The sequence below is a fragment of the Octodon degus genome, unplaced genomic scaffold (assembly GCF_000260255.1).
Source record: "Octodon degus isolate 3935 unplaced genomic scaffold, OctDeg1.0 scaffold00089, whole genome shotgun sequence".
NCBI lineage: Eukaryota > Metazoa > Chordata > Mammalia > Rodentia > Octodontidae > Octodon > Octodon degus.
This window is the reverse complement of record NW_004524665.1, coordinates 4,694,207-4,718,867: the sequence shown is the minus strand read 5'-3', so window position 1 is coordinate 4,718,867 and position 24,661 is coordinate 4,694,207. Positions and strand designations below refer to the sequence as shown.

The window sequence follows — 24,661 nt, the reverse complement described above, 5'->3', positions numbered from 1 at the left end:
AGGTTTGTAAAATACTCAGGGTGGCCACGCACCACAAGGTGACCCCCACAGATTCACATTCTTGTTTAATCGTTTCCCCTCGAGTGTAGGCAGCACCTGTGACTTGATTCTAACCAGCACAATATGGCAAAAGTGACAAAGTGTCCCATCTTGGCTGGATGACATTATATGGCAACATCTGTGGGAAGTCCCTCCCTTGAGCAGGTGACACTGTGTGGCAACACCAATGAGAAGTCCCTCCCAAGATTACATTATCAGTGTAAGACTCTGTCTTAGCAGAGTAGGAACAGATATTCTGCCAGCCAATAACCAGGATGCCAATGTCCACAGAGGGGCCACTGGGTGAGGAGCTTGGGACCTCTGTCACAAAACCATAAAAAACTGAATTCTGTCAACAACCACAAGTGCTTGGAAGAGGACCCTGAACTCCAGAGAAGAATGTGGCCCAGCTAAGACCTACACTTCACCCTCTAAGGCCTGGAGCAAAGGACTCAGCTGAGCCATGTCCAGACTGCTGGCCCCCAGAAGCCAGAGATAATGACAAGGTGCCCTTGCAAGCCCCCGGGCCAGTGGCAGTGTGTTGTGCAGTGATGGAAGGTGAATGCAAGAGCCCGACTCTGCAAGACATTGAAAACTCATGACCGGCTGATCACTGTCCATGATGACCAAAACTAATGAACTCAGCCACTTTCTCTTTCCTCACAAGGGCTCTCTCAACACCCCTGCCATCCCAAAGGGTGACAGATACCAGCACAGCACCAAGATAAAAGATCGACAGCTCTATGGCTCTTTCTCTTCCTGTCCCAAGTTTCTCTATCCATAAGGATCAGAGCCTTCCTCCACCCTATGCTTTTACCCTCATGGGAATCGGTAAAGACCTATTTTGGGATGGAAATGCTGACCTTTCCTCAGAGGCCTCTTCTGGCTAGAACAAGGATACACCACAAGATAAAGCTCCGTCCTTTGCCTAATACACATCGAAGGGGATATGGGCAATGGCAGGGCCAGTTGTTGAGTGGGACAGTTGGGCACCTCTGCTGTTGTTCTCTTGAGGAGCCGTCTTCTGGCAGGGTGGGTGAGTTTAATTAGAACCAGCACCGTTAGATCCCAGACCCTTGGAACTTTGAGATCCAACTGCCTCCCCGAGTCTCTGTCAGCCCAGGGCTGATAAAAGAGTACACGGGCCCTAGGACAAAACTCCACATCATGTTGTCATTAAGCATGTCTGTTACCATGTATCATAGGTGTGCTACATGGTGGTCTGTCTATGAAAGGGTAATGGTGGGGAGTGGATGACTTGAACCCAAGTCCCAGGGGACAGAGCCCAACATGGAGAGAGGAGTTTGGGGCAGTGAGGAGAGAAGGAGATGGTAGAGAGGCTGGAGGGAAAGAACACTCCTTGCCAAAGATTGGATGTGTGTGGTACGGGGAACCCTTAGAAGATAAGGAAGCTCAGAAAGAGGCAGGAAACAGTTGTCTTGCCTCCCTGAACCAACAGTATTTCCCTATTACTTGCAGCTAGACAGATAGTCTGGATCAGTAGTTTTCAGAATGAAATGTCACTGTGTGGGGAACCTTTCTGAGCATTACAGGTCAATAAAATGAGACTCAGAGCCACGGCGGGCTGAGGCTCCTTCGGCAGAAAGTCCACTTAAAATTTGCCCATCCTGAGCTTTGGCAGAGTCCTTCAGCCTCTGGTTGGTCACCTCTAGTACCAGAGAACTCATTCCCTCAGTAGCAGCCCATTCAAGGAATTTGAGCAGTTAGAAAATGAACTTCCTGTCTGTCATACCAAAAAAACCCCAAATCTTTCCAACTAAACTCCAGCAGTTTCTAGTTTTGCCCTTTGGAGAGCCCATTGGTCAATACAGAATAGACACAGGAAGACAATCATCATGTGCCTCTTCTTCACAACTGCTCTGAGCGGCCCACTCCCACTGCCCTCTGGCCCTTCATATCTCCTTCAGGGATTGCTCAGGTTCCGCGGTTGTAAAATTCCTCATATGCTCACTGCATGCCTACCCTGTGCAGCTAGTCATGGTTCTCCATGTCTGTGGGATGTATAGACAGATGGCCCAGGTACATCTGCATTCTCTGTGGGCCTTTATATTTGACATATGAAAGATCCTGGACTCGGAGCCGGAAGCGAATGTGTCAGCAACTGCTGTGTAACAAATCACCCCCAGACTTCATGACTGAAAACAAGCTGCTACTACTATCCACTAGTGCGCATGTTAGCTGCACACGGTTCTGCTGACCCGGGCTGTATCCAGCCAAGCACACTAGGAGTCACTTACGTGCATGTGGCCAACCAGCTGAGGGCTGGCTGTTGGCAAGCTGTTGGCTGAAGTGACAAGGTGACTGAGGTTCCAGTTAGCTAGATTCCAGGAGAGTGCATAGATACCTGAGGATTTCTGTGGAGGACACCTGGGCGACTCTCCTTGAAAGAAAAGCAGCTGTCTCCATGTTGGCGGAGCCTGACCCTATTTCCATGTATTGATATGCACAGAGCTGGCCAGGACTTTGCCTGATCCCTTCAATTGGCTTTAAGCAGTACATACTGGCCTAGTCGAGGTGCTGGGGGTGGTCTTTGAAGACAGCACATGTGTTTCCCTGATAACCCACACCTGCTGCTCATTAATGTGAGCTGGGTCGAGACAGGACAAAGAGTCAGTGTGCCACACTGTTGGCTGGGATCAAGCCTCGAGACAGAGGCTATGACTTCCTGGGGCTTGAAAGATTATGCATTAGAGCTGAAGTGCTGGACCCCAAAACATTAGACACTATCTCAATAATATAATGCAAATTACTTTTCTGTATATCCTTCTCTGCATACCGCAGAGGTGACTGCAGGCCTTCTCCCCAGCCCAGCTCACAGCGCTCGCCTACTTCCTGCCATGCTCAGTCACTCATCCTCAAGCCACTCCTCCTTCATGACTGAACAGAACCCAGATTCAGCCCTGGGCCGAGGCTGTTGTTCCAGATAGCCATCGCCATGGCTGGGCTTAGGCCCCTGGGCTCCCTGTAACTATAAACGTGCTTTAGAGTCTTTATATTTGCTGTGGGTTGCACTGGGAGTGGTAGATTGGAATTAACTTGGTGAGATTCCAATAACGTATCTTTGGGATTACAAATATAATCTTCTTAGATTGAGACAAGGACCAAAAAGAGCTCACTACAGGTTTCCTAGGCCCCCAACTCAGAGCCTGCATCTGTCACTTGCTCCTGCTATTGGCCAAGGCTATCACAGGGTGGCCAGGCCTCAGAGGGTTAGGAAGTCAGTGCCTCCTGTAGGAGGGAGCAGCAGCAAAACCCCGCAGGGAGGATGTAGTTACCTGAGCTGGGAAAGGGGCCGCTTTTACACACTGCAGGCAGAGTGAGAGAATAACACAGGGCACAGCCAGACGTTCACTATCCTGCCACGCTGTCTCGAGGAGACACTAGGGCAATCAGATTAAAGAGAAGGTGGGCTCTTACTGGTTTTCAAAAATGAGAATGCTTTTATTTCTCCGAGTATGACAGTTATGTTGGACTCATGTGCAATCCATTCTCAAATCTCGTAGGTGGCACCTTTCTATTCAGCTTCCTGCCTCTGCTTCATGGGAAATACCTGGGAAACAAGTCAGCACTGTATCTGTAGATGCCTGTGAGCTTAACTGCATGAGCCAAGCGAGCCTCTTCCTTAAGTTGCTTCAGGTTTCCCAATGTGGGAATGTGAAGCTTGTTACGATTATACCTAAAGATGTGGGGGAGCCTTTGGAATTGGCTATGGGGAAAGGCTGGGGCCTGGGGAGATAGCTCAGTGTAATAAGTGCTTGCCTGGCAAGCACAGGGTCCTGAGTTCAATCCCCAGTATTGCAAAAAAACCCAAAAAACAAAAAAAGAAGAAAGAAGAAAGAAAGAAAGAAAGAAAGAAAGAAAGAAAGAAAGAAAGAAAGAAAGAAAGAAAGAAAGAAAGAAAGAAAGAAAGAAAGAGAAAAGGCTGAACGACTGTGGAAGACCCAGAGGGGGCTGAAAGCGCTGTCAGCAGAGCACTCGGGGTGACTCTGGGGAGGGCTCAGATGACCAGATGCTAGTAGAAATGTGGACAGGAAGGCTATTGTCTGCCCCAAGGGATACTTTCACAGGTGAGATCCCGAAGTTAAAGGATGTGCATGTGCAGGAGGCCAGCAACAGCAGCAGGCAGCACAGAGCACAGCGGAGCTCCACAGCACAGGAGCGCAAGGGCAGGGGCCGCCTGCATCTTTGCTGTTAATTCTTTTTTACTTTTTAGGCACCAGGAATTGCAGGACATCACACTTACCAGGCAGGTGCTGTGCCTCTAAGCTACATCCCAGCCCTATTGTATAACTCTTATTCATTTTGTTCTCTCATGTTTACATGCTTTTTTGTTTGTTTGTTTTGGTATCATGGATAAAACTCAGGACCGCTCCAGGCAGGTGCTGATGCCGCGGAGCTACATCCCTGCCCCTCATACTTACATTCTTCCACAGAGCCATAATCAGCGCATGCATGTTTACTTGTGTTAAGTCCTGGTTATGTAACTGTCCCCCTCTGTGTGCCTGCACTAGACAAGCAGGTTGAACCCTCAGGTGTCCTTGGATGTCCCTGCACTTTGAAGCACTCTGAGTGGTTCCCTACAGCCATGTAGATGCTTCAGATGGATGTGAGGACACCATTGGTGAACTGTACAAAGGCCACCTTTTTATACCATGGCAAAAAATTCCGCTTCATTCCCTGAAACTCTGGGGAAGAATGACCCTAAAGGTGAGAGGCCAATTTCCGTGGCGAAGTCAGCAAGCCCTTCAGACTACGGCACGGTGTCATTGTCTACATCTGTCCACACTCACTGTGAGGACCAGGAGCAAAAGGGAGCATGACACAGAAACTCCAAGACCTGATTTGGAGAGGGGCAAAACAGACACACATGTTGCTACAGATGGATGTTGCTACAGATGGATGCCAGTGAAAAGGAGGCACATGCTTAGATCGGAAAATCAGGACCCCTCATACACGTCAAGATGTTACCCGCTGCTTGCCCTTATATAGGCTCCTGTCATGAGGGGCCACCTGTAGCCACCTCACCGGACCTGAGCAAATGCAGGTGCCATGCCTTTGAATCTCTATGCTATGAACTAAATGAAACTTCTCTTTACAAGTTGGGTGCCTAAAGTATTTTGCTGTAGTAATGCTCTGTGTGTGTGTGTGTGTGTGTGTGTGTGTGTGTGTATGTGTGGGTGGGTGGGTGTGTTGTGTGTGTGTGTGTTACTTACTGGAGATTGAACTCAGGGGTCTTCCCACTGACCTACATCTCTAACCTTTATTATTTTTTGAGGCAGGGTCTCACTCAATCATGAAGTTGCCCCAACTAGACTCAAACTTACAACCCTCCCGCCTCAGCCTGTCATAGCTGAGATGACAGCTATTCAGCACCCCACTAACATGTATGTGCACGTGCGCGCACACACACACACATCTGCAGTATTTATAAGTACATGTACTTTTCAAACTAGTAGCAGTGTTCATGGGGTTTGCCTCTGCACAGCCAATAGCTGAAGGGAATCAAAGCTTTTGGCCTGCAATCGTTCGGTCTTATCATTTTGGGGCCTGTGGGAAGGCCCCACGTAGTCGCAGGAGCTCAGGGCTGCAGAAGCCACTAAACACGGAGTGCAGCTAGGAAGCAGAGAGAAAAGAAGGGGCTGGTGTCCCAGTGTGCCCTGCAGGGGCACCCCTGGCCACTGAGGCTCTTTCCCAGGAGGCCCCACCCCCGAAGGGTGCTAGCGTCTCCCATTGGCACGAGGGCCGGGGGACCAAGCACTCTGCGCGTGCACTTTTGGGTCACATTCAAGATCCAAATGCTACTTGTGACCGTAGCTATTTCTGGGCAATGTAATTACTGGTGACTTTTCTTTCCATGTTTGTGTGTGTGTTGTGTATGTGTGTGCACATGCGATATATGTGTGTTTGCATGTGATGTATGTGTGCACATGTGATCTGTGTGTGCATGTGACCTGTGTGTGCATGTGATATACATATGCACATGAGATATGTGCACATGGGATGTATGTGTGTGCACATGTGATGTATATGTGCACATGGGGTGTGTGCACATGGGATGTATGTGTGTGCATTGGCAAACCGCCAGACTTTTCAAATTTCTTGTAATCATGATGTTTTACTTTCATAATTAAAAATACAATGCAAATATATGTAAATAAGTGCAACACCAATTAAAAACAGCTCAGAAATATAATTTATGTGAATTTATTAATAAAATTTTCATTATCAGAAAAAACATAGTCCCCAGCAATCTCCTTGTTTTTATCAAATTCCACTCCACTTGACACAAGCAGTTCCTAGCACCTCAAACACATCACCCAAGAGTTTTCCCAACAAAGCTAGAAATCAGGTGCTCTCAAGGCCCCCCACCCATTCGTTCATACCTGACGCACCCCAAGGGCACAAAGCCTTCCCTCTGAACACCAGAGCAACACCTACAGGGCGTGACCCTGGGGAGGCCACGCATCACTGCTGAGGCTGCAACAAAGGAGGCCACAGGGATCAGGGACCTAAAGCCATCGCTGAAGGGAGGAGAACCTCCGGGCCACCTGGGACTCCTGCACGTTCAAACAGGCGACTTTCTTGAGTAAGAAAAACAATATAAAGTGCCAACATCTTTTTTGCATCATTTGACAAACAACAAGGGCAGCACAGACTCGAGTTTGAATCCGTATTCAAATCCCTTTGCCTGTGGGGTGACCAGTGATTACATTATTTTTATTTTTACAAAAATACTTCAGGGATGTCTAACAAAAGATTTCTTTAATGAGAATGAAAGAGATTTAACACTGACTCTGTTTTCAAGTGTGTATCTGATTAAAAAATTTAACAAAATTTTTCCTTCTTTCCCACTCAACTTCTCAATGCGTCTTGGATTTGTGGGTCTTCTTCCCTCGGCCCTTTTTTCCAAAGCATTTCCGGAAGCCATAGGCACAGCACTTAAAGGTGATGAAGGCCACCACCAACACAATGGCCAGTAGGAAGCCAATCACATCCAAAGAGTGGTACTGGTACCAAGTGAGGTCGTGGGCCGCAGGGCGCAGATGCGGCGCCCCCTTGTGCCTCATCACGAACTCCACCCAGAACACTGCCAGGTCCAGCGGCTCGATGGGACGGTCCTTGTGCAGGCTGGAGAGGCGCAGGATGTTCTCCTTGTAGCTGGGCACCAAGACAGTTATGTTAATGCCTGGGATGCACAGAGCAATGAACAACCCTCTCTGCTGCTTGCTCCCAGCTAGGCAGGCTGCCAGGTGTTCTAAACTTGGTAGGGAAATAGGTTTCTACAATACTCAGCAAAGAAACACATAGACTTAATAATCGTTCTTTATGAAAGAGGAGAAGGAAGAGGGGAAGGGAAGGAGGAAATACAGGTCATAGGCCTCTTTGGCTTTTCTCTTACCTTTTGTCATAGATGACTTTCTTAAGAGCACCTTCTAAGTCATCAGAAGTCATCTCAAGGACGTTCAGGGTCACGCCAGCTCCCCGGGTTTCCATGCGCTTTGCGTTGTCCATCTGATCACCGAACAAGGGCATCATGACCATGGGGACGCCATTGCATATCCCTTCATAAATGCCATGGGAGCCGGCATGTGTGATAAATGCCCGGGTCTTCGGGTGGCCTGGGAAGCAAAACAGGGAGGGATGCAGGCGGTCAAGCAGCTGAGTCTACCAGCCAGACTTAGTGTTCTCTTCACAAAGCCCTCGCAGAAGTGTGCAGAGGAAAGCAGACCTCCTCACGGATGGAGAGCCAGGCGAGACTCGCTGGCCACAGTGCTTCTAGCTAAATGATTCTTTCCATTAGCTATCCCTAAGCCATCTTGCTTTTAACTTGATCTATCTGTCAGATTCTCCCAACATACCAAGCAGATCATTCTGGGGTAACCACTTGACGAGTATTGTGTTCTTTGCGAGATTTGATGGTGGAGTTCCAGTGTAGCGCCACAGGACCTTGCAGGGACAAAAGGTCACAGTTTAACAAAAGAATGAGACATTATGACTTCTTTTTATCTACAGCAGCTGGAATGATTTCTCTGAATGAACAGAATGAACATGCCAGAGAAGGCGGGTTAGGAATTAAGAAAGCCTTCAGGCAGGTAGTATTCTTTATCTCATCCTAGAGGTTTAGCAACCAGGAGGTGCTTGCTTGGTGACTACATACAGTCAGCAAGCTGTGCTCTTTGAATTTTTCCACTTTTCCATGCTTCCAGGGAAAATTTCGTAAAGCAACCGGATGTAGAACTGTATAAGCAGGAACATGGGCAGTAAATTCAGTGTCCCAGTGAACAGCTTTTTGGAGACATTCTTATTAAATATAGGAGGAAACAATACCACACTTATGTTTAGCTACATCCTCCCTAATACTTCAGGGTTTCCCTGTTTCCAGTGAGACAGGGAGACTTCAGAGCGAAGGGAGTCATGGTTGAAGAGTGACTGACAGCTAAATGCTAAAAGTGAGGTTGGAACAACTTTAGCATTTGGGAAGTGGCGGGGAATACCAAATGCCAAGTTCCAACTAAGAGAACTAACTTGGGGTACCGAAAGCCCGGCATTAGAATTCCTACGACGACAGACATGAATGAGTCATATGAGGTTTCTCACCGTTTGAGGTATTCTGCCCAAGCCCTCAGCGATGGCCATAGCTTTCTTCTCCGGGATTTCTGAGACCATGGACCCCAAAGAGAAAACCACAACTCCATGTTCTCCAGAGGCATTAACATAAGCTTCGAATTCCTAGAGCCAGAAAAGAAACTTCCAGTTAATTGATTCTCACAGACTTTGGTGACTATATCCTTTCAGCTTTGAATTAGATCTCCTCCTCCTAAGAACATAATTAAGGCCAGGTGTGGTGGCTCTGCCTGTGATCCCAGCACTCAGGAGGCTGAGGCAGGAGGAGGACTGCTGCAGTTCAACGCCAGCGTGGGCTACAAAGTAAGGTCAGTCTGAACTGCATAGTGAAACCCTGTCTCAAACAAAACAAAACCAACACCATGATTAAAAATGTATGAAATAAAGAATTAATAATATGTGAGTTTCTATCATAGGGTGAAGTGCACCGTGAGCCATCATTTCTTCCTGTAAATTTTAGTCAGTCTGTTACCAGTAAGTTTGAGAACATTCAACACAATACACGCATTCTCTCCTCACTCCTTTCCAAAGGAGGAAAAAAAGTGAAAAAAAGCCAGGGAGACAGCTCAGCAGCGCAAGTGCCTTCCTGGCAAGCGCAAGGTCCTGGGTTCTATCCCTGGTACCAAAAGAAAAAGGAGGAAGGGTTCTTACTTACAGGGTTATCTGTGGGATTTCCTTGAGGCAGAGAATCCAAGTAGCATGTTAATTCTCCCGAATAAAAGTAGAAGCTCATGCATGTTTGTGTACACACATGCGTTGGATACCTACACACATGTGTACACACACACACACACACACACACACACAGATGAAGGCACATGCACAGTCACACACCATGACAGCTCCACTTACTGGAAACAGAACAGCAAGCATATAAATTCTCTCCTACTGCAAACTGTTCAGGACCTCATTAGCCCTTGAAAGGCTCCAAAATGGATTTATATGTCTCCAAAGAATGTCGTGGGCAAGCAGGACAGAGTTTTGCCTGAGCCTGAAGGCCCCTGGGACATGGAACCTTCAGTGTTAAGATGTGAACCTCCTGTGCAAACCAAGACCTCAGGCACCTCACCTGTGAGACCCGAAACAAACCCCCTAAGGCTCGGCACACACGGCTTACTTGAGCTTTGACTTCTGCCAAGCTCTAACCTGGACAGGGCTGGTTGCCAAGCGCAATGGCAACACTTCCCCAGAGCACACCCAGCCTCCCTTCGACTGGGCCACAGGCTCCAGGTCCCAGAAGTGCTCTGGCCCACCACAGAGCTGCATCCTGGCCAAGCCCGGCAGTGGCAAGCCCACAGCACCCATGCCCTAGTGGGTTGTTTGTATCACTGGAAGTTCTAAAAGGCGCACGGTCACTGTCCCCTCCACCACCCCACCTCACTTAAAGTCTGTGGTGAGCACACCTGCCGATGGGCCACACCATGCTCCCCTCCCTCCCCACTTTGTTCGAGCTTACTGCTGAGTTAAGGGCAAAGGCTGACCTGCTCTGGCCTTTGTCCCTCTAGGCTGCATTCAATCTCGCATCACAAAGGGAGAGTCAGTTTTCCCTCCCATGTCCACTGGCTACTAAAATGTGATTAGCACAAACTCAATCACAGCCCCAAAGTTAAATAGGTTTTACCTAAACAACAACACTTATCTACAATGGCAGCAGGGCAACGGGCAGGGACTGCGCTATCTCTGTCACCTTTTATGGGCCCCAGTAAAGGAGTGCTCCATGGCCTACTTGGGACTGTCCCAACCCCTTGCGTGATTTCCTGGGCCATGGAGGAGCCAAGAGCGAGTCAATAGGGCATCTGCGCACGACCTTTGGTCCCCCCCTCTTTTCCCCTTCCAAAAACATGTGAGCTACCTCTCCCCACCTCGCGGCCTGGAAAAGGACTTTCCTGTTCTGGTAAGACCCTCCCATCTAAGGTAAGACCTTTGAAGCAGAGCCTAAGTTATGACATAAATGTAGTTTTTGAGTTTTTAACTCTTCACAAGATTTTTTCTTCTCAAATGTCTTTTATCTTTCCAGTGTCTGCTACTCGCTGGAAAGATGTTGCTGCCCTGTTTTGTATCCTGAGTCCACCATCCGTCCCTCCAGCTTCCCAGTTCCAGGCAGGCGTTCTTCTTCTCTCTTGCTTAGTCTCTGGCTGCCCTAACCTCCCAGTGAGCCATTTTTCTCTAATATATGCAGCCTCCAGTACACAAAGATGACTTCTCACCACAACAGCGAAATGACACACAAATCTCTTGTGACTCGATCCTTTTGCTCTCAGTGGTATTCTTTTTACTTCCAAACACATGTCAAAGGCTGTTCATGCTTCCCTAGCAATTCTCTTAATGGAATAAAGATTTTATTTTTCTTCTTCTCTTCCCCTTCCTCCTCCTTCTCCTCTTCCTTCTTGTCTTTGTGGTGCCAAGGATCAAACCCAGGGGTGCTCTACCACTAAGCTACAACCTTAGCCCTTTGGTTTTATTTTGAGGCAGAAAGGTCTTGCTCAGTTGCCCAAGCTGACCTTGAACCTGTGATCCTCCTGCCTCAGCCTCCTAAATACCAAGTACCTGAGATTACAGGTACCTGGCAGTTTCTCTGTAGTATTGTGAACCAAACCAAACCCAGAGGTTTGTGAATGCACCCTTCCATTAAGAAACATCCAAAATCTTTTCTATTTTTTAAAATTTTGGAACAGGATCTTTATTCTTTTTTAATCCTTTTTATCTTTACTCTTGAAGTTCAGAACTTTAACCAAGAGCGTTAGAAACCAGATGTTTGGCATTAGAAGATCAGAAGTACAAAGTAGTACTTTTTAACAAAAGTGCAAAGAGAAAATAAACAGTAACTAGGGCTGGCCAGAGTCGCTCAGCGGAGTAAAGCACCTGCTTCAGCAGAACCCAAGGGCCAGGGTTTAATCCTTGGTGGGCTGTGCTGGCCTTGATCCCGGGCATGCTGAGACAGCAATTGAGACTGGGCATGGTGGCGCATCTGTAATCACAGCACTTGGGAGGCTGAAAGCAGTAGAATCACTATGAGTCCAACCTACGTAGTGAAACCCTGTACACCCTGTAGACCCTGTCCTAAATTCATAAGAAAGAAAATACACAGTAACTTTCCAAACTGTAACAGTCGGGCAAAGGGAAAATGGCAAAGTAAATAAAACATAAAATAAATTGGAAGAGTTACTAACAAATCTAGCCCTTGATAAATTCAAACGTGCAAAATGAACCTATTAAAGCAGTCTATCCAGCTGGATTAAATGTGTCAGGTCCATGTTGTCTAAAAGAAAAAAAAAATCCCTCAAAGACAAAGGAATACTGAGGAGGCATAGGGAAATGTGTACAAAAATATTATAGGGTAGAGAGATTAATACTTTAAAAGTGAAAGATAGAAGTAAAACACTGAAACTGATAAAGGATCTACAATGTGAGGTACAGGATCTCAGGATAAATCCTGAGGGGATTTCACTGACCTTATCAGACCCAAAAGCTACAACTCTTGTTGCATAGGTCCTGTTTTACCTTGGTCTTAACCATCCAGCAAAAAAGTATAAAAATGAAGTATAAGAAGTAAAGCCATGCTTTATGCTGAGCTATAGGGGGACTCAGGTCAACAATTTCTGACATTGTCAGTCAAGAAGAAGACCCAATACTATTATGGGCTACTGGACTCTTTTAGAATATTTTGCTGAGTTAACACACCTATAATATTCAAATAATGGAACTAAACAAAAAAAGGGGATACAGATGAATGTCCATTTTGTATCTGTATATTCAAAATGATTAGGATAGATATATAGTTACATTCTCTTAATGAATAGAGGGATTTGTTCTAATGGTGTTTGTAAATAAGATATCATGTCCGCATCTTGTACAGCAATTAACCACTAGGAAGAATGTATGCAATGTGTTAAATATTGAAACTGTCCTACCAATTTGGTTTGAAACTGTCTCATTGTTATTTGTTTCTCAATAAAATTATGGAAAAAAATAAAATAAAAATAAAACACTGAGCAAGACAAAGAACGCTATTATCAGATATAATTTACACAAACCTTTTCACACCTAAGCCTACTTGCACCAGCAAGGCATCCACCAATTCACACGCTGCACACTTCACCCCGGGGACAAATTCTGGGGGAGGGGGACACGACTGCAGCAGTAAGTGCCCTGAACACAGGAGATAACACTGAGTGGCCTTTCCCATAATCGTCCTAAAGAAGGAGATAATTTAATTAAAGACTATCTGTCCCAAACAGTGGCAAACACAATGCAAAATGATCCAATAGATAGCAGTTTCCACTCAAATCAGCAGCCACACAAGAATCCTTGCTAGGGCCAGACTCCTTCAACCATTCTCAGGAAATCTAGTGAATTCAGTAACCCTGATATTTGCCATGGGACTTAGGACAGGTGAACCTACAGTTCCTCTAGGAGAAAATGACCACACATCAGTTCTTCTGTGTTTACAGAGAGAGGCAGTCATGGCGGACCACGCCTACAACGCCAGTACTCTGAAGCCCAAGGCAGGAGCATGCAAGTTTGAGCTCACCCTGAGCAACTTAGCAAGTTAGAGAGATTTTACCTCAAAAAATCTTCTTAATGAAAAGACAGCAGAATAGTCAGCATTTGGAGAGGGGTAGAAAAGATAACACAGTCATAGTGGTGAAATAGACCTAAGAAGAAGGAGCGAGAAACACAACGCATATGAAGAACCCATAAGACACCTGATCTTTGTTGAAAGAATGTTGGAAGTCACAACAAAAAATCCTGGAATATGGAAATTCCTATGTTGTTCCATGGAAAACTAGATTAGACAGGTAGCAGGATAAAGTGGGACTTAAATACCAAGAAATACTATTAATCAGTTAAAAAAAAAAAAAGGCATAGTCGTCAGATCTAGACCATTAGCCACAACACATTAATAAATGAGTGAATGGCATAGACTGCTACCCTATATTGTGCAATTAGCTTTGAAGTTTTGCCACCAATACAGAATCAGTGAATAAATGAATGCCCTGTTAATTGTTCCTCCCAGGAAAATCCTCCCCGAGCCCGTGCCTTTAGTTTGGAGGGGCCTTTCTCATTATTCTCCATGAGCTCTCCTGAAGTCTAGAGGAGGGTGTTCATACCGCTCTTATGCATCCCTCACCTTCTGTAGCATATGAGCAGGTCAGGGAATGAGATCCATTACCTTGCTGCCCAATGGCAAAACCTGCCTGGCGTGTAAGTCACTTATGAGAAGCAAAAGAAAAAGGCTGGCAGATCTGATTTCCTGTTAGAATATCTGTAAACTGAAACTCTAACCAAGAACAGATAGGATACTGTCCTTGTCAGGATCAAGCCACTGGATATACCACACGCTTCTGTTCTCTAAAAGGTGCCCCAAACTCAGCACTCTGTATGCACGGCATTTGATGCCTGTGGTGTTACACTGATCACTACTCACAAAGCACACAAAATAAAATGCCCAAGACACGCCTTCTCAGAAATCATAGATACAAAGAAAGTGCTTGGAAGGTCCTGCTCAAAGCACACTCAAGCCTAGGAGTGAAATAAAAATTAACAAAAGAAGTCTTTAAAACTGTATCAATATGTTCACTTAGCATACATCTTTAGAAAGCTCCTTCACCTAAAGAACTCTCAAGAACACATGCACGCAAAAATACCACTCAAATACACACCTGGGAGAGCGGGTTTCTGTGAAGGCAGTTGACCCCACCAATAAAAACCATATTGGGCATGATTGGCTTGGGGAAGTCAGCAGTAAAGTCAATTCTGAGCAGCCAGATGGACGCAGAGGCTAGAAGTTCCTGGACAGTCACTTCTCTCTGAAGAATTTCTGAAGCAAGTAGTGCATAGGGGGAGTACACCACATTGCACATGACCTTCTCGGTCAAGACAAAGAGCACGTTCTTCACCCGCTGCAAGAAGGTCATGTGATCTGGGTTGGTTGACATAGACCTAGGCACATAAGACATGGGGTTGGGGCACTGGGTGCCCTCAAAGTGCAGGCCACATGGCAACGCGTTCAAGAAGAAAACAGCAGGCAGAGCCAGCAGCTGGGCCACGATGGGCCCACAGGGGAGGAAAGGGTCTGTCAGCACCATGTCGAAGTTGCTTTCCACCAGGGAGGCCATCAGCTCCTTGTTGTGCACGAGGTGGGAGCAGCCAGACAAAAGCAGAGCACTGTCCCTTTTGACTTTCTTGTACGTTTTGAGCATACGCTGCAGGAAAGGAAGGCTCTCAAAAACATGATGGCCAAGTTCATTGAAACTGGCTTCCACATCCTCCTTCTGGAATGGCACGGGGTACTTCTTCAAGGTATAGGATGGGTCTTCTTTTATATACAACAAGGCCTCAGGTGCCACGACCACTATCTCATGTCCATTCTGCTGTAGCCGCTGGATGACCCCGACCATGCTCAGCCAGTGGCTGCCTTCCACGGGGACCACCAACAACTTCCCAGCATGGGATCCCAAGGGCCTGAGCGCACATACCAAGAAGCCTAGGAACAGCAGACGTGGGACCAGGGACGCCATAGCCATGCTATCCCTGCCTTTGCTCTCTTTCACCAACTCCCATGTAGCCAGGGCCAGTGTACACACTAAGTTAATGTTTGATTGTGTCACATGACCAGAGCCACTAATCCACAAGGATAGCAGGAGGTGTACTTTGGGGAATCAAGAGGGTGGATATCAACTGGGTTTCCTAATAGGCCACAATAGACAATAGGCTTAACAGGCTGGAATTCCTTCTTCAAATCACTCTTGAGTAAAAACAGAAGGGAAAACATCTATAGTACCTTGGGATCCATTACTATTTTAAGAGATCAAGAAAATATTACAAGAGAGAAAAAAAGAGTACAAGGGGACAAAGTAAACTTCTTTTCCATAAATGAAACAATGTTTTTCATCCTTTTGAAACAGAAGAGCACACCACTGCAGCTCCCCTTTGACCGTAAAGGTAAACACTTCCTCCACAGCTTGCTCAGGGTGCTGCCTGACCACTGGCACTGAGTTTGGATTCATTTATCCCACAAATACGTATTGAGCCAAGCAAAGGAAGCAGATGAACAAAAGCAAGAATGAGAAATTGTATTTATTGAGCTTGTACAATGTGCCAAATGCCATCAAGCTAGCATTCCCCAACACATTTTATGTAAACCTTTAGAACTATCCCGTAGAAGTAGGTACCATACCATAGCATTTCCCCCATTTAACAAAGACATTGAGGCCAAGGGAGGCAAAGAGATTTTGCAGAGTCTTGTATTTCCTAAGTGGTACAGCTACACTGTTGGTGCCCAGAGCCTGTAGTTCTTAACAACTCTCACAGTCTCTGGTTGGGCAGAGAGTAGTACAAGTTCTTGGTCAAACCTTGCAATGAATTGTAAGTCAGAAAAAAAAGCTGTGACCCCTAAGCCATTGTCCAATTAACACAAATGAAGAAAAGGCAGAGAAAAGGACACTGCAATCAAAGAGAAGGCTCTCACACGGAACTAGCTGTATTCTAGGAGATTGGAGCATGGTCACCTGCTCCTGATGAACAGGTAAACCAAGGTGTAGACAGAACTGAGCACAGATCCTTTCTTTTGGATCCCACACCACTAGCCACTTGTATCTACAGATATGCTTGCAGGTTTCATGGAGAAATGACTAACTTTAAAGCTCTTGTGTCCCATGGAGCACATAAACAAGGTGCCTCTCCTTCCAGTATGTAAGGGAGCCTGTTCTCTAAGCCAGCACCCCTCACCAACAGACCTCTAAGTTCCCACGTACCTCCACACGCAAGGGTGCACACGCATGCCCAGAAGCTCCCTGGAGTCTCAAGCACTCTTACTCAGGCCTAGCAGAAAAGATGTAGCACTTCTTTTTTGCCCCTTGCTGAACTCTTTTCTGCAACTTAGAAAGCTTCAGTTCAAGTTAAACTTTAAAGGCAATAATTCTTGATAATTATTCCAGTCACAGAGTTCACCCACACATCATATCAAAGGTGTTACACAGTCAACACTAGAGTGATCTAATGACTTTTACTGCACCACATGAGCCTCAGAACTGTTTGTGTGCTGGATCTGTCTATTTATTGTGTTGCTGGGGGTCAACATAGGGCTTCACACATTCTAGGCAGGTGCTCTACCACTGAGCTACACCCCAGCACTTGGAGCTTTTATGAGGCCGCTATGTAGCTGTATGGTTTGAGGCCCCATGCTGCTCTGGATCAGATTAGATTATTTCCTGATCTGAGTGTCCAGCAATCCAATCCTCATCCATCCTCATGAACTACAATGAGAACCACTGCTATGCAATCCAATAAAGCTTCTACTTTGGAGTCTGAGTAAACCTGACACTTAAAACATTAATTTTCTCTTTCACCAAATACTGAAGGACATGAACTTCCAGCACAATGCTAGAAGCAAGTCCAGAAAATGATGTTATAAGTGGCCCCTACTAGAAAGAAGAGTTCCAGCATGCAGAAAACACCCAGCCAGTGATAGGGCAGAGTGGGGTGTGCTCCTGTAGCTGAGGAAACGACGAGCAGAGGCACAACCTGGTCTTGGGATGGGGTTGCTACTGGGGAATGGGTGTCTGAAAGGTTCCTGGAACCCACAAGGAGGTTCGTTCTTGACAGCTGGAAGTTAAGCGTCTCACCACTTGGGACTCTCTCAGCTCCACTGATCAAAGCAGAAGGGAGGGAGGGACTCACTGCCAAAGGGGCAGCCTCAGTGCTCCACTTTCTTGAGGCTCCTGAGCAGGGTCTTCCACAGGAAACACCGCTGTCTTTCTCAGATTTCTGCAGTATTTTCTTCTATTCTGCCTTCAACCATCAAGGAGCTTGCTACTAGACTGTCCATAAATGCACACCTTCCTCTTGTGGAGGGCTTCAGCCCTGAAGCCATTGCCTTACTTTCATATACCAGGAACACCTCTGCACAGACCAGCTTCCTTTCTTCTGCTTTAGGGGCCATGTCCAGGCACGTGCTGGCTCTGGAGGCATCTACCACCTCCACTCAGCTTAACTGACATGGCTCTGTTCCAAGGCCCTAGCCCCTGTTCTCTCAACTCCTCCTAGCTGGCCCTCTGATTTACCCTGCTAGCTGTCCCAGCCCTGCCCCCACCCACTGTGCTCAGTGGCTTCCTAGAGCCTTGTAAGAAGACTAAGACTCGTCAGCCTTGCTATCAAGACATCCTGGAATGGATTCCAGTCCCGGGTCCGACCTCATTCTTCCTCTTTATTCCTTCCACTGAATCCTTGCTCTTCCCTTTACCCTCCATTCTAGATGATTTGCCCTCCCCTCAGATTCACTTTATACTTTCTCAAATTACTTTGTTCCCACTGGACTTTGCTCCTGATAAGCTTTCTGCTGCTATTTCTTGCAAGCTTGCCAAGTGCCAAGTCCAGGGTTTCAAGTTCAGCCTATGTGATAGGAACCAGCGGTTCATTCTGGTGAAACTGATGCACCCAGTTAAACCTACTACCCTTCATGGTGAAATATTAGAAAGCTCATTGGTTAATCATTCCCCTTTTAGGATTAAGGGACTTTTATTGGGATCTTGCCTCACAACTGATCAAAGCAAGGAGTACAGTGCCAAGAGAGAATAAGAGTAAATGGAGAGAACTCAGGTACCCAAAAATAACAGAAAGAAAATCACAGTCATGACATAGCAGTTTTAGTAGGAACCATCACAGCATTCTGAGCCTCTCCACAGTGCCTTAAATATAGCCGGTAAGTTTTAATCATATTGATTTTCTAGCCCAGTGATTTTCATATGGGCTACAAAACTCTGGGGATACCAAGAAATTTTTCAGGATAATTTTATAAAGTCAAAACAATTTCCCTAACAATGATGCTGTCTGGCTTTACTGCCCTCAATTGCTCTCTCATAAATGTACAGGGGACTCTTCTGAGGTCATGTTGCAACATCACAATAGATTCAACACAGAAGCAGACACGAGACTCCATCTCTCTTCTATTTAGCTACAAAAGATTTGAAAGATACCAAACGATACCCCTCTTCTCACTGAATTTTTTAAAAGTTATTTTCTCCTAATAGTATGATTAATGTTAGTAATGAGTCATTAAATTGACTAATGAATATACCTTTTCAAATATGTTTTAAATTTCTGCTATGATGTACATGATAGAATAACCCCTATGAACACAAAAGCAAATGGGTTCTGAGGCCAACACCTTTGAGAACTGCAGTCCTCTATAACAGGAGAATGGCTATGGGCCCAGGGTCAGTCCAAACCCATTCCTGACACCGTATCCTTTCCTCCGGCTGAGGGGAAAGCTGATTCAAACCCGACTTTAAGCAAAACATATTGTAAGGTAGCAAGAGCCCCACTCTGCCCCTCCACGCACGTTCCCTCTTTTCTACCTTTTCAGATACAACAATAGTGCTAGAGTGTGGAGTGCCAGGAGCCAGTAGGGTAGATGGGATAGAAGTGGGTGGAGCTAGTTATGTCATAGAACTTCTCCAAACCCCTAGAGCAATGAATTCTGGGATGGGGAGGCAACCTCAGCTTCAACCAATGAAAAGCTGCTACGTCAAGCTGCTATGTCACAAGGGCGTCCCTGTCAGTAGCCTGCGTCTGACCTTGCACTTGTCTGCCCCTCGGGGCTGCAAGGCAAGCCCCTCGCCCAGGAGGGCTAGCCAGCATGGTGGATTACTACGAGGTGCTGGGCGTGCCTCAGCAGGCCTCATCAGAGGCCATCAAGAAGGCATACCGTAAGCTGGCGCTCAAGTGGCACCCGGACAAAAATCCCGAGAACAAGGAGGAGGCAGAAAGGAAATTCAAGCAAGTGGCCCAGGCCTATGAGGTGCTGTCAGACGCCAAGAAACGTGACATCTATGACCGCCATGGCGAAGCAGGTATGGCAGGAGGTGCCAGTGCCGATGAGGCTTCCTTCGTTGACCCTTTCGAGTTCGTCTTCACTTTCCGTGACCCAGCAGAAGTCTTCCAGGAATTCTTTAGGGGCCAGGACCCTTTCTCATTTGACTTCTTTGGAGACCCATTTGAGGATATTTTTGGAGGCCAGAGGAGCTCCCAAGGAAGGAGAAGGTCTGAATCCTTTTTCTCTGCCTTCAATGAATTTCCAGCTTTCAGGGGTGATTTTTCTTCCTTTGATAGAGACTGGACCTCCTTTGGTTCCCTGGGAAACAGAGGCCTTTCTTTCTCAATGTCTTGCGGTAGTGGTGGAACTGTCAGCTTCAATTCCACGTCGACTTCCACCGAAATAGTGAATGGCAAAAAAATCACTACCAAGAGAATCATTGAGAATGGCCAAGAAAGAGTAGAAGTGGAAGAAGATGGAAAGTTGAAGTCCCTTCTGATAAATGGCAAAGAGCAGTTGCTACACATCAACACCGAGTAACTCCTCTTGACTTGAAATGCATTTTGAGGATTAGAAGGCTATTTAAGATGGCAAGTGAAATCTACTTTCAGAACAACTGTACCCCAAAATTTTAAACAATTCATGATAGTGCCTACTTGTTGTTGTTGTGATTACACAAGTAGAACTTTAATTTTTAAAACTGTTGAAAATATCAGTATGCCCTTTGATATACATTTAACTTCAGCTTGAGGCAGACAAGGGTTATTTTGTAAGGCTAGGACAAAATATTTATCACAGTGCCTTACGTTTTTCTATTTTGTTTGAACTATGGGCCAGGTGTCTAGATCTGAAGCATTTTAACTTCAAAGTTTTACACAGTTGTGGTGAAAAATAAGTATATTAACTACTTTTGTCATAAAGAAGGGGGGGTTGTATGTAATTAATAGTGGTATATTGCATTAACTACTGTTTAAATAAAATGTTATAGGTAGGTTCTATATAAGCAGGTAAGCCTTGTAAAGTGGATATAATTGTTTCCTAGGTTGCTACAGATTTCCTCAATCAGTGCATATTTATTCTCTTCAAGTTTTGGAGGCTAGAGGTCAGAAATCCATTTCACTGGCCTGAAAGTAGAGGCATTTGTAGCACGCTCACTCTGAAAGCTCAGGACAAGCTATAGATGCCAATGCCTCAAGGTTACGTGGGCTGTTATCAGCCCCAGTTTGGTCCTCTAACTATGATGGATGCTGGAAATGAAAAAAGAAAAGTCATATCTTTCCCTAAGGTTGTACAGATCTCTCCCATTACCATATGTAGGACATACAGCAAAGTAGCTTGGCAAAAGCCAGGTGTCACCTGAAATGTAGAGTGGATGGGGCACTGGACAGACATCTAACAAAGTTGTGTTGCTACAATTTGCCCCACATGCTGGCCTTTAGGGAGAGAATTTCAAGATAACCAATCCCAAATTGCCCCATTTATAGGTGTGTAAACTGCTTTTTCTGAAGATTGCAAGACAGGAAAGGGCAACTGAAATAGGTTAAAAGCACAGTAAGTTCTTTGCAGAGGCAATGTGGGCTGAACACATTGTCAACAAGCTAGGACTGCATGAGAATGGTTTTGAATATCCTTAGGGCCTTGAAGTCCACTCTGTATGGAATGACATGCAAATAGCCTATGACAGGAACATGGCATTCAGCATTGTACCATAAGAACACATGGTCTTTTAAAACCACATCGCAGGAATCGTTGCCAAGGTACCTGGGCAGAGGCTTCCTATGTACTGACCATACAAGAAGTACTAGAATGAGACGCACTAACAGTGCTTCTGAAAAATAGGTTCTATTTTATCCAGGCCAGGGAGCTCTTACCAGTGAAAGTACTCCCTGGGTAATTTTCTGGGGTTGAGCTTGTTGCAGAAGAAACTGAGGATGTGAGCACTTTTGAGGTGATAGGAACAGGTAGTGGCACAGTTGTTATATGTGCTGTAATCACTCTGGATAGGACAGCATGGGCATGATCTCAGCTGCACAATGGGGTGAAAGATGCTCAGCAAAGCATTAGCCTGGCGTTTCAAGGTCACTCAGAGACCTCAACAGCCCCAGGTAATTGAACAGTTGAGAGTCAGCAAAACCATCAGTTGTCACGTATCCTCGATCAGTATTGCTATAAGCGAGGCTTTCTCTTTACATGTGTGTAAAACACTGAACCTGAAGGAGTCTTACAATAGAAACTTTGGAAAATAGCTTAGAAGAAAAGCCCAGGCTGCAGTAGGCCTGTATGTAGATATTAATTTTCTTTTTTTTTTCATAATTTTATTGATAAACAGATAGCAATGAGACAGTTTCAAATCAAATCGCTAGGACAGTTTCAATAACTAACACACTGCATATATTCTTCTTAGTTGTTAATTGCTGTACAAGATGTGGACTTGAGATCCTATTTACAAACACCATTAGAACAAATCATTCTATTCATTAAGAGAATGTAACTATATATCTATCCCATCCACTTTGAATACACAGATACAAAATGGACATTCATCTGTATACCCTTTTTTTTCTAAGTTCCGTTATTTGAATATTATAGGTGTGTAAACTCAGCAAAATATTCTAAAAGAGTCCAGTAGCCCTTAATAGCATTGGGTCTTCTGTTTAACTGGCAATGTCAGAAATTATTGACCTGAGTTCCCCACAGCTCAACGTAACATCATGGCTTTACTTCCTAATGGCTGTGACTCATCCACATGGCTGACACTGACAAAGGTTCTACAATCTGAGGTACAGGATCTCAGGATAAATCCTGAGGAGATTTCACTGACCTTCTCAGACCCAGAAGCTACAACTCTTGTTGCATAGGTCCTGCTTTACCTTGATCTTAACCATCCAGTAGAAAAGTATGAAGACGAGATATTCATTTTCTATGGAAGGTTTGAATAGATTTAAAGGGAGAAACCAAGGCATCTCCTCTGGTGCAGAGATGGGCCTCTAGAGCCCTCTGCAGGGCATCCGTGGAGGAAATCACCAGCACATTCCCCAGGGGCCACGCCCAGGAGAGGCTACATCCATGTGGCACCCAAACACCTAAACACTGTGGCCACCTCAGCAAGATCCATAAACTCAAGAGCCAGATGGACACTTCTTGCTGGAGGTCCATACACTGCTGCTGCACTTACCCCCATGCTAGAAAACATTTGAAAGACAGCGTGTGCATTTCCAATAACCATTACCCAATCGCTGTGCTTCGCCTCTAATGCCATTCCTCTGTAAGTCTTGGGAAATCATTCACTGAGTCTGCTTACCTTTCTATAGATTTCTAATTCCACTTCTTGCGTGGCTTTCTCAATACAGATTCCACTGACTTCTTCTTTCCATCTCCTTTAAACACTTTTCAAAAAACTTCTATTACCACCAGTCTAATGGGACTGTACTCTGGATGGTGTCAATGGCCTCAGGACTGAGTACAGTAGGCTGTTCTCTAGCTTCTCAAAAGTAACCTTTAGGAAGATATATTTTTCTAAGGGGAACTTCTTACTGTTTGTTCTGGGGCCTGTTTTCTTCAACATAGTGGATGAAAAAGATATGTATGTAAAGTCCAGGAGAACTTTCTTTCTTTCTTTTTTTTTTTTTTTTTGTTGTTGTTTTTAAGGAAGGAAAGGTTTATTTAGCTGACAGTTTGTGGATGTTTCAGTCCATACTCAGCTGGCTCCAAGGCAGAGAGGCACATGGCAGAAGGCAGTAGCTCATAGCAGTGGAAAACAGCAAAACAGCAAAAGCCAAAAGGCAGGAGCAGTGGCCGCAGCAGACAGGAAAGTTTCATTTTGAATATCTGTATTTTATAAATTTCAGGAGAATTCTTTATCTTGGCACTTATTTTTTAATTTTTAAAATCTTGTGTTTATTTACTTATTTAGTACAGGGTCTCACTATGCAGCTCAGACTCGTAGTGGTCTTCCTGTCTCAGCCTTCCCAGCACTGGGATTATAGGCATGCACAGCCATGCCAGGCTTCAGTGGTCAGCATAGCATGCCCAGGGGTTCTGGTCCCAGAATGGCATGCGGTACCAGGTATCAAACCCAGGTCACTGCACTTGACAGGTAGGCACCTTCTGACCTATTTCCCTAGCCGACCTTGGCACCTTTTGAAAACAAAATTACTTGTGAAGAATGATGGGGGCAGTAATAAACAAGATGAAATTTTTGAAATGCACACTGAAAACAAAGGAGAAAATGGATAATGCAGAGAACAAGATCAATGACAATGTAAGCATTTCCAGAAATGTTGCTCTTACAGTACTGGGGAAAGAGAGATGAGATGGGAAAGTTGAATAAGATGAGAGCCGCGAGCCTGCAGAACAGGAATCCACAGATGATTTCTTAAAGAAAAAACCAAAACAAAAATTTCAGTGGTTTAACAGATGGAAATGTGCAGGCCTTGAATAAGAATCCAGGTTTAACTCAGGTTTAGTACCCGGGGCAGAGAAAATGGCCCCGCACAGGTGCCTACATCCCAGTTATTGCTGTCTGAATGTGTCACGTTACATGGCAGACTGCCTCTGCAGATGTAACTAATGGTCTTGAAATGGGAAAGCTGTCCTGGTGCGTGCAGGTAGAGTGTTGCCACGGAGCTCGTATATGTGAAACTGAATCACAGGAGACAAATCTGAACCCCATGTTACATGTACGGGCCATCTATTTCCAAAATCAGAAGAGAAAAAAAATTTTATAGGTATGTTACGGCTTCGGTCTAGATGTCCCCCCAAAGCCTCATGCAGTCATGGGGGGCAGGCTTTTCAGAGGTGGCTAGAGCTAGAGTGGGATGCTAGAATCAAGGTGATTAGCACATCAATCCACTAATTGAGTTGGCATAGTTCTGGCTAGGGGTAAGGGTTTGGGCACTACATACACCCTAAGGCAGGTAGCCGGCATACAGTACAAGGCAGAAAGCTGGCCAGTGGTCTGGGACAGTTCCTCCCCGTGATGACTCTGTGCTATGAAGCTGGCCGACTATGGGCTGGAGCTTCTGCAAACTGTGAGCTAATAAGCCTTTCTCCCTCCATCTTTGGCTGTTAGGCATTTTGTCTCAGCAATGAAAAAAGTAGACAAAGGGAAAAAGAAATGAGTATAAGTTAACACTAAATGAAAGGAATAAATCAAATATA

The 24,661-nt window shown here is 45.5% G+C and overlaps 3 protein-coding genes across 10 annotated transcripts in view; 1 reads left to right on the top strand and 2 right to left on the bottom strand.

Moving 5' to 3' along the window:
• Positions 1 to 1,055, bottom strand: part of Mroh2a (maestro heat like repeat family member 2A) — a 48,192-nt gene extending 47,137 nt beyond the window's left edge. The window contains exon 1 of the mRNA XM_023722240.1: positions 903 to 1,055. Within this exon, the coding sequence (XP_023578008.1) occupies positions 903 to 978 (76 nt within the window). The 5' untranslated portion in view covers positions 979 to 1,055. The remainder of the gene's footprint in view (positions 1 to 902) is intronic.
• A 5,193-nt stretch (positions 1,056 to 6,248) lies between these two features.
• Positions 6,249 to 24,661, bottom strand: part of LOC101575991 (UDP-glucuronosyltransferase 1-8) — a 200,441-nt gene continuing 182,028 nt past the window's right edge. For 6 of the 8 annotated variants that reach the window (XM_023722287.1, XM_023722285.1, XM_023722286.1 and 3 more), the window contains 4 exons: positions 8,659 to 8,790; positions 7,920 to 8,007; positions 7,460 to 7,679; positions 6,249 to 7,218 (listed from right to left, as the gene is read on the bottom strand). In XM_023722287.1, coding sequence (XP_023578055.1) covers positions 6,921 to 7,218; positions 7,460 to 7,679; positions 7,920 to 8,007; positions 8,659 to 8,790 — 738 coding nt within the window. In that variant the 3' untranslated portion in view covers positions 6,249 to 6,920. Of the gene's footprint in view, positions 7,219 to 7,459; positions 7,680 to 7,919; positions 8,008 to 8,658; positions 8,791 to 14,348; positions 15,231 to 24,661 lie in introns of those variants that run through there. The other 2 variants (XM_023722288.1, XM_012516056.2) reach the window with 2 other exon arrangements.
• Dnajb3 (DnaJ heat shock protein family (Hsp40) member B3) lies at positions 19,247 to 20,147 on the top strand. The gene has a single exon (XM_004637331.2). The coding sequence runs from the start codon at positions 19,325 to 19,327 to the stop codon at positions 20,039 to 20,041; it is 717 nt and encodes a 238-aa protein (XP_004637388.1). The 5' UTR covers positions 19,247 to 19,324; the 3' UTR covers positions 20,042 to 20,147.

Coding starts and splice junctions, on each gene's coding strand:
- Dnajb3 (XM_004637331.2), top strand. CDS start 19,325: ATGGTGGATTACTACGAGGTGCTGGGCGTGCCTCAGCAGGCCTCATCA.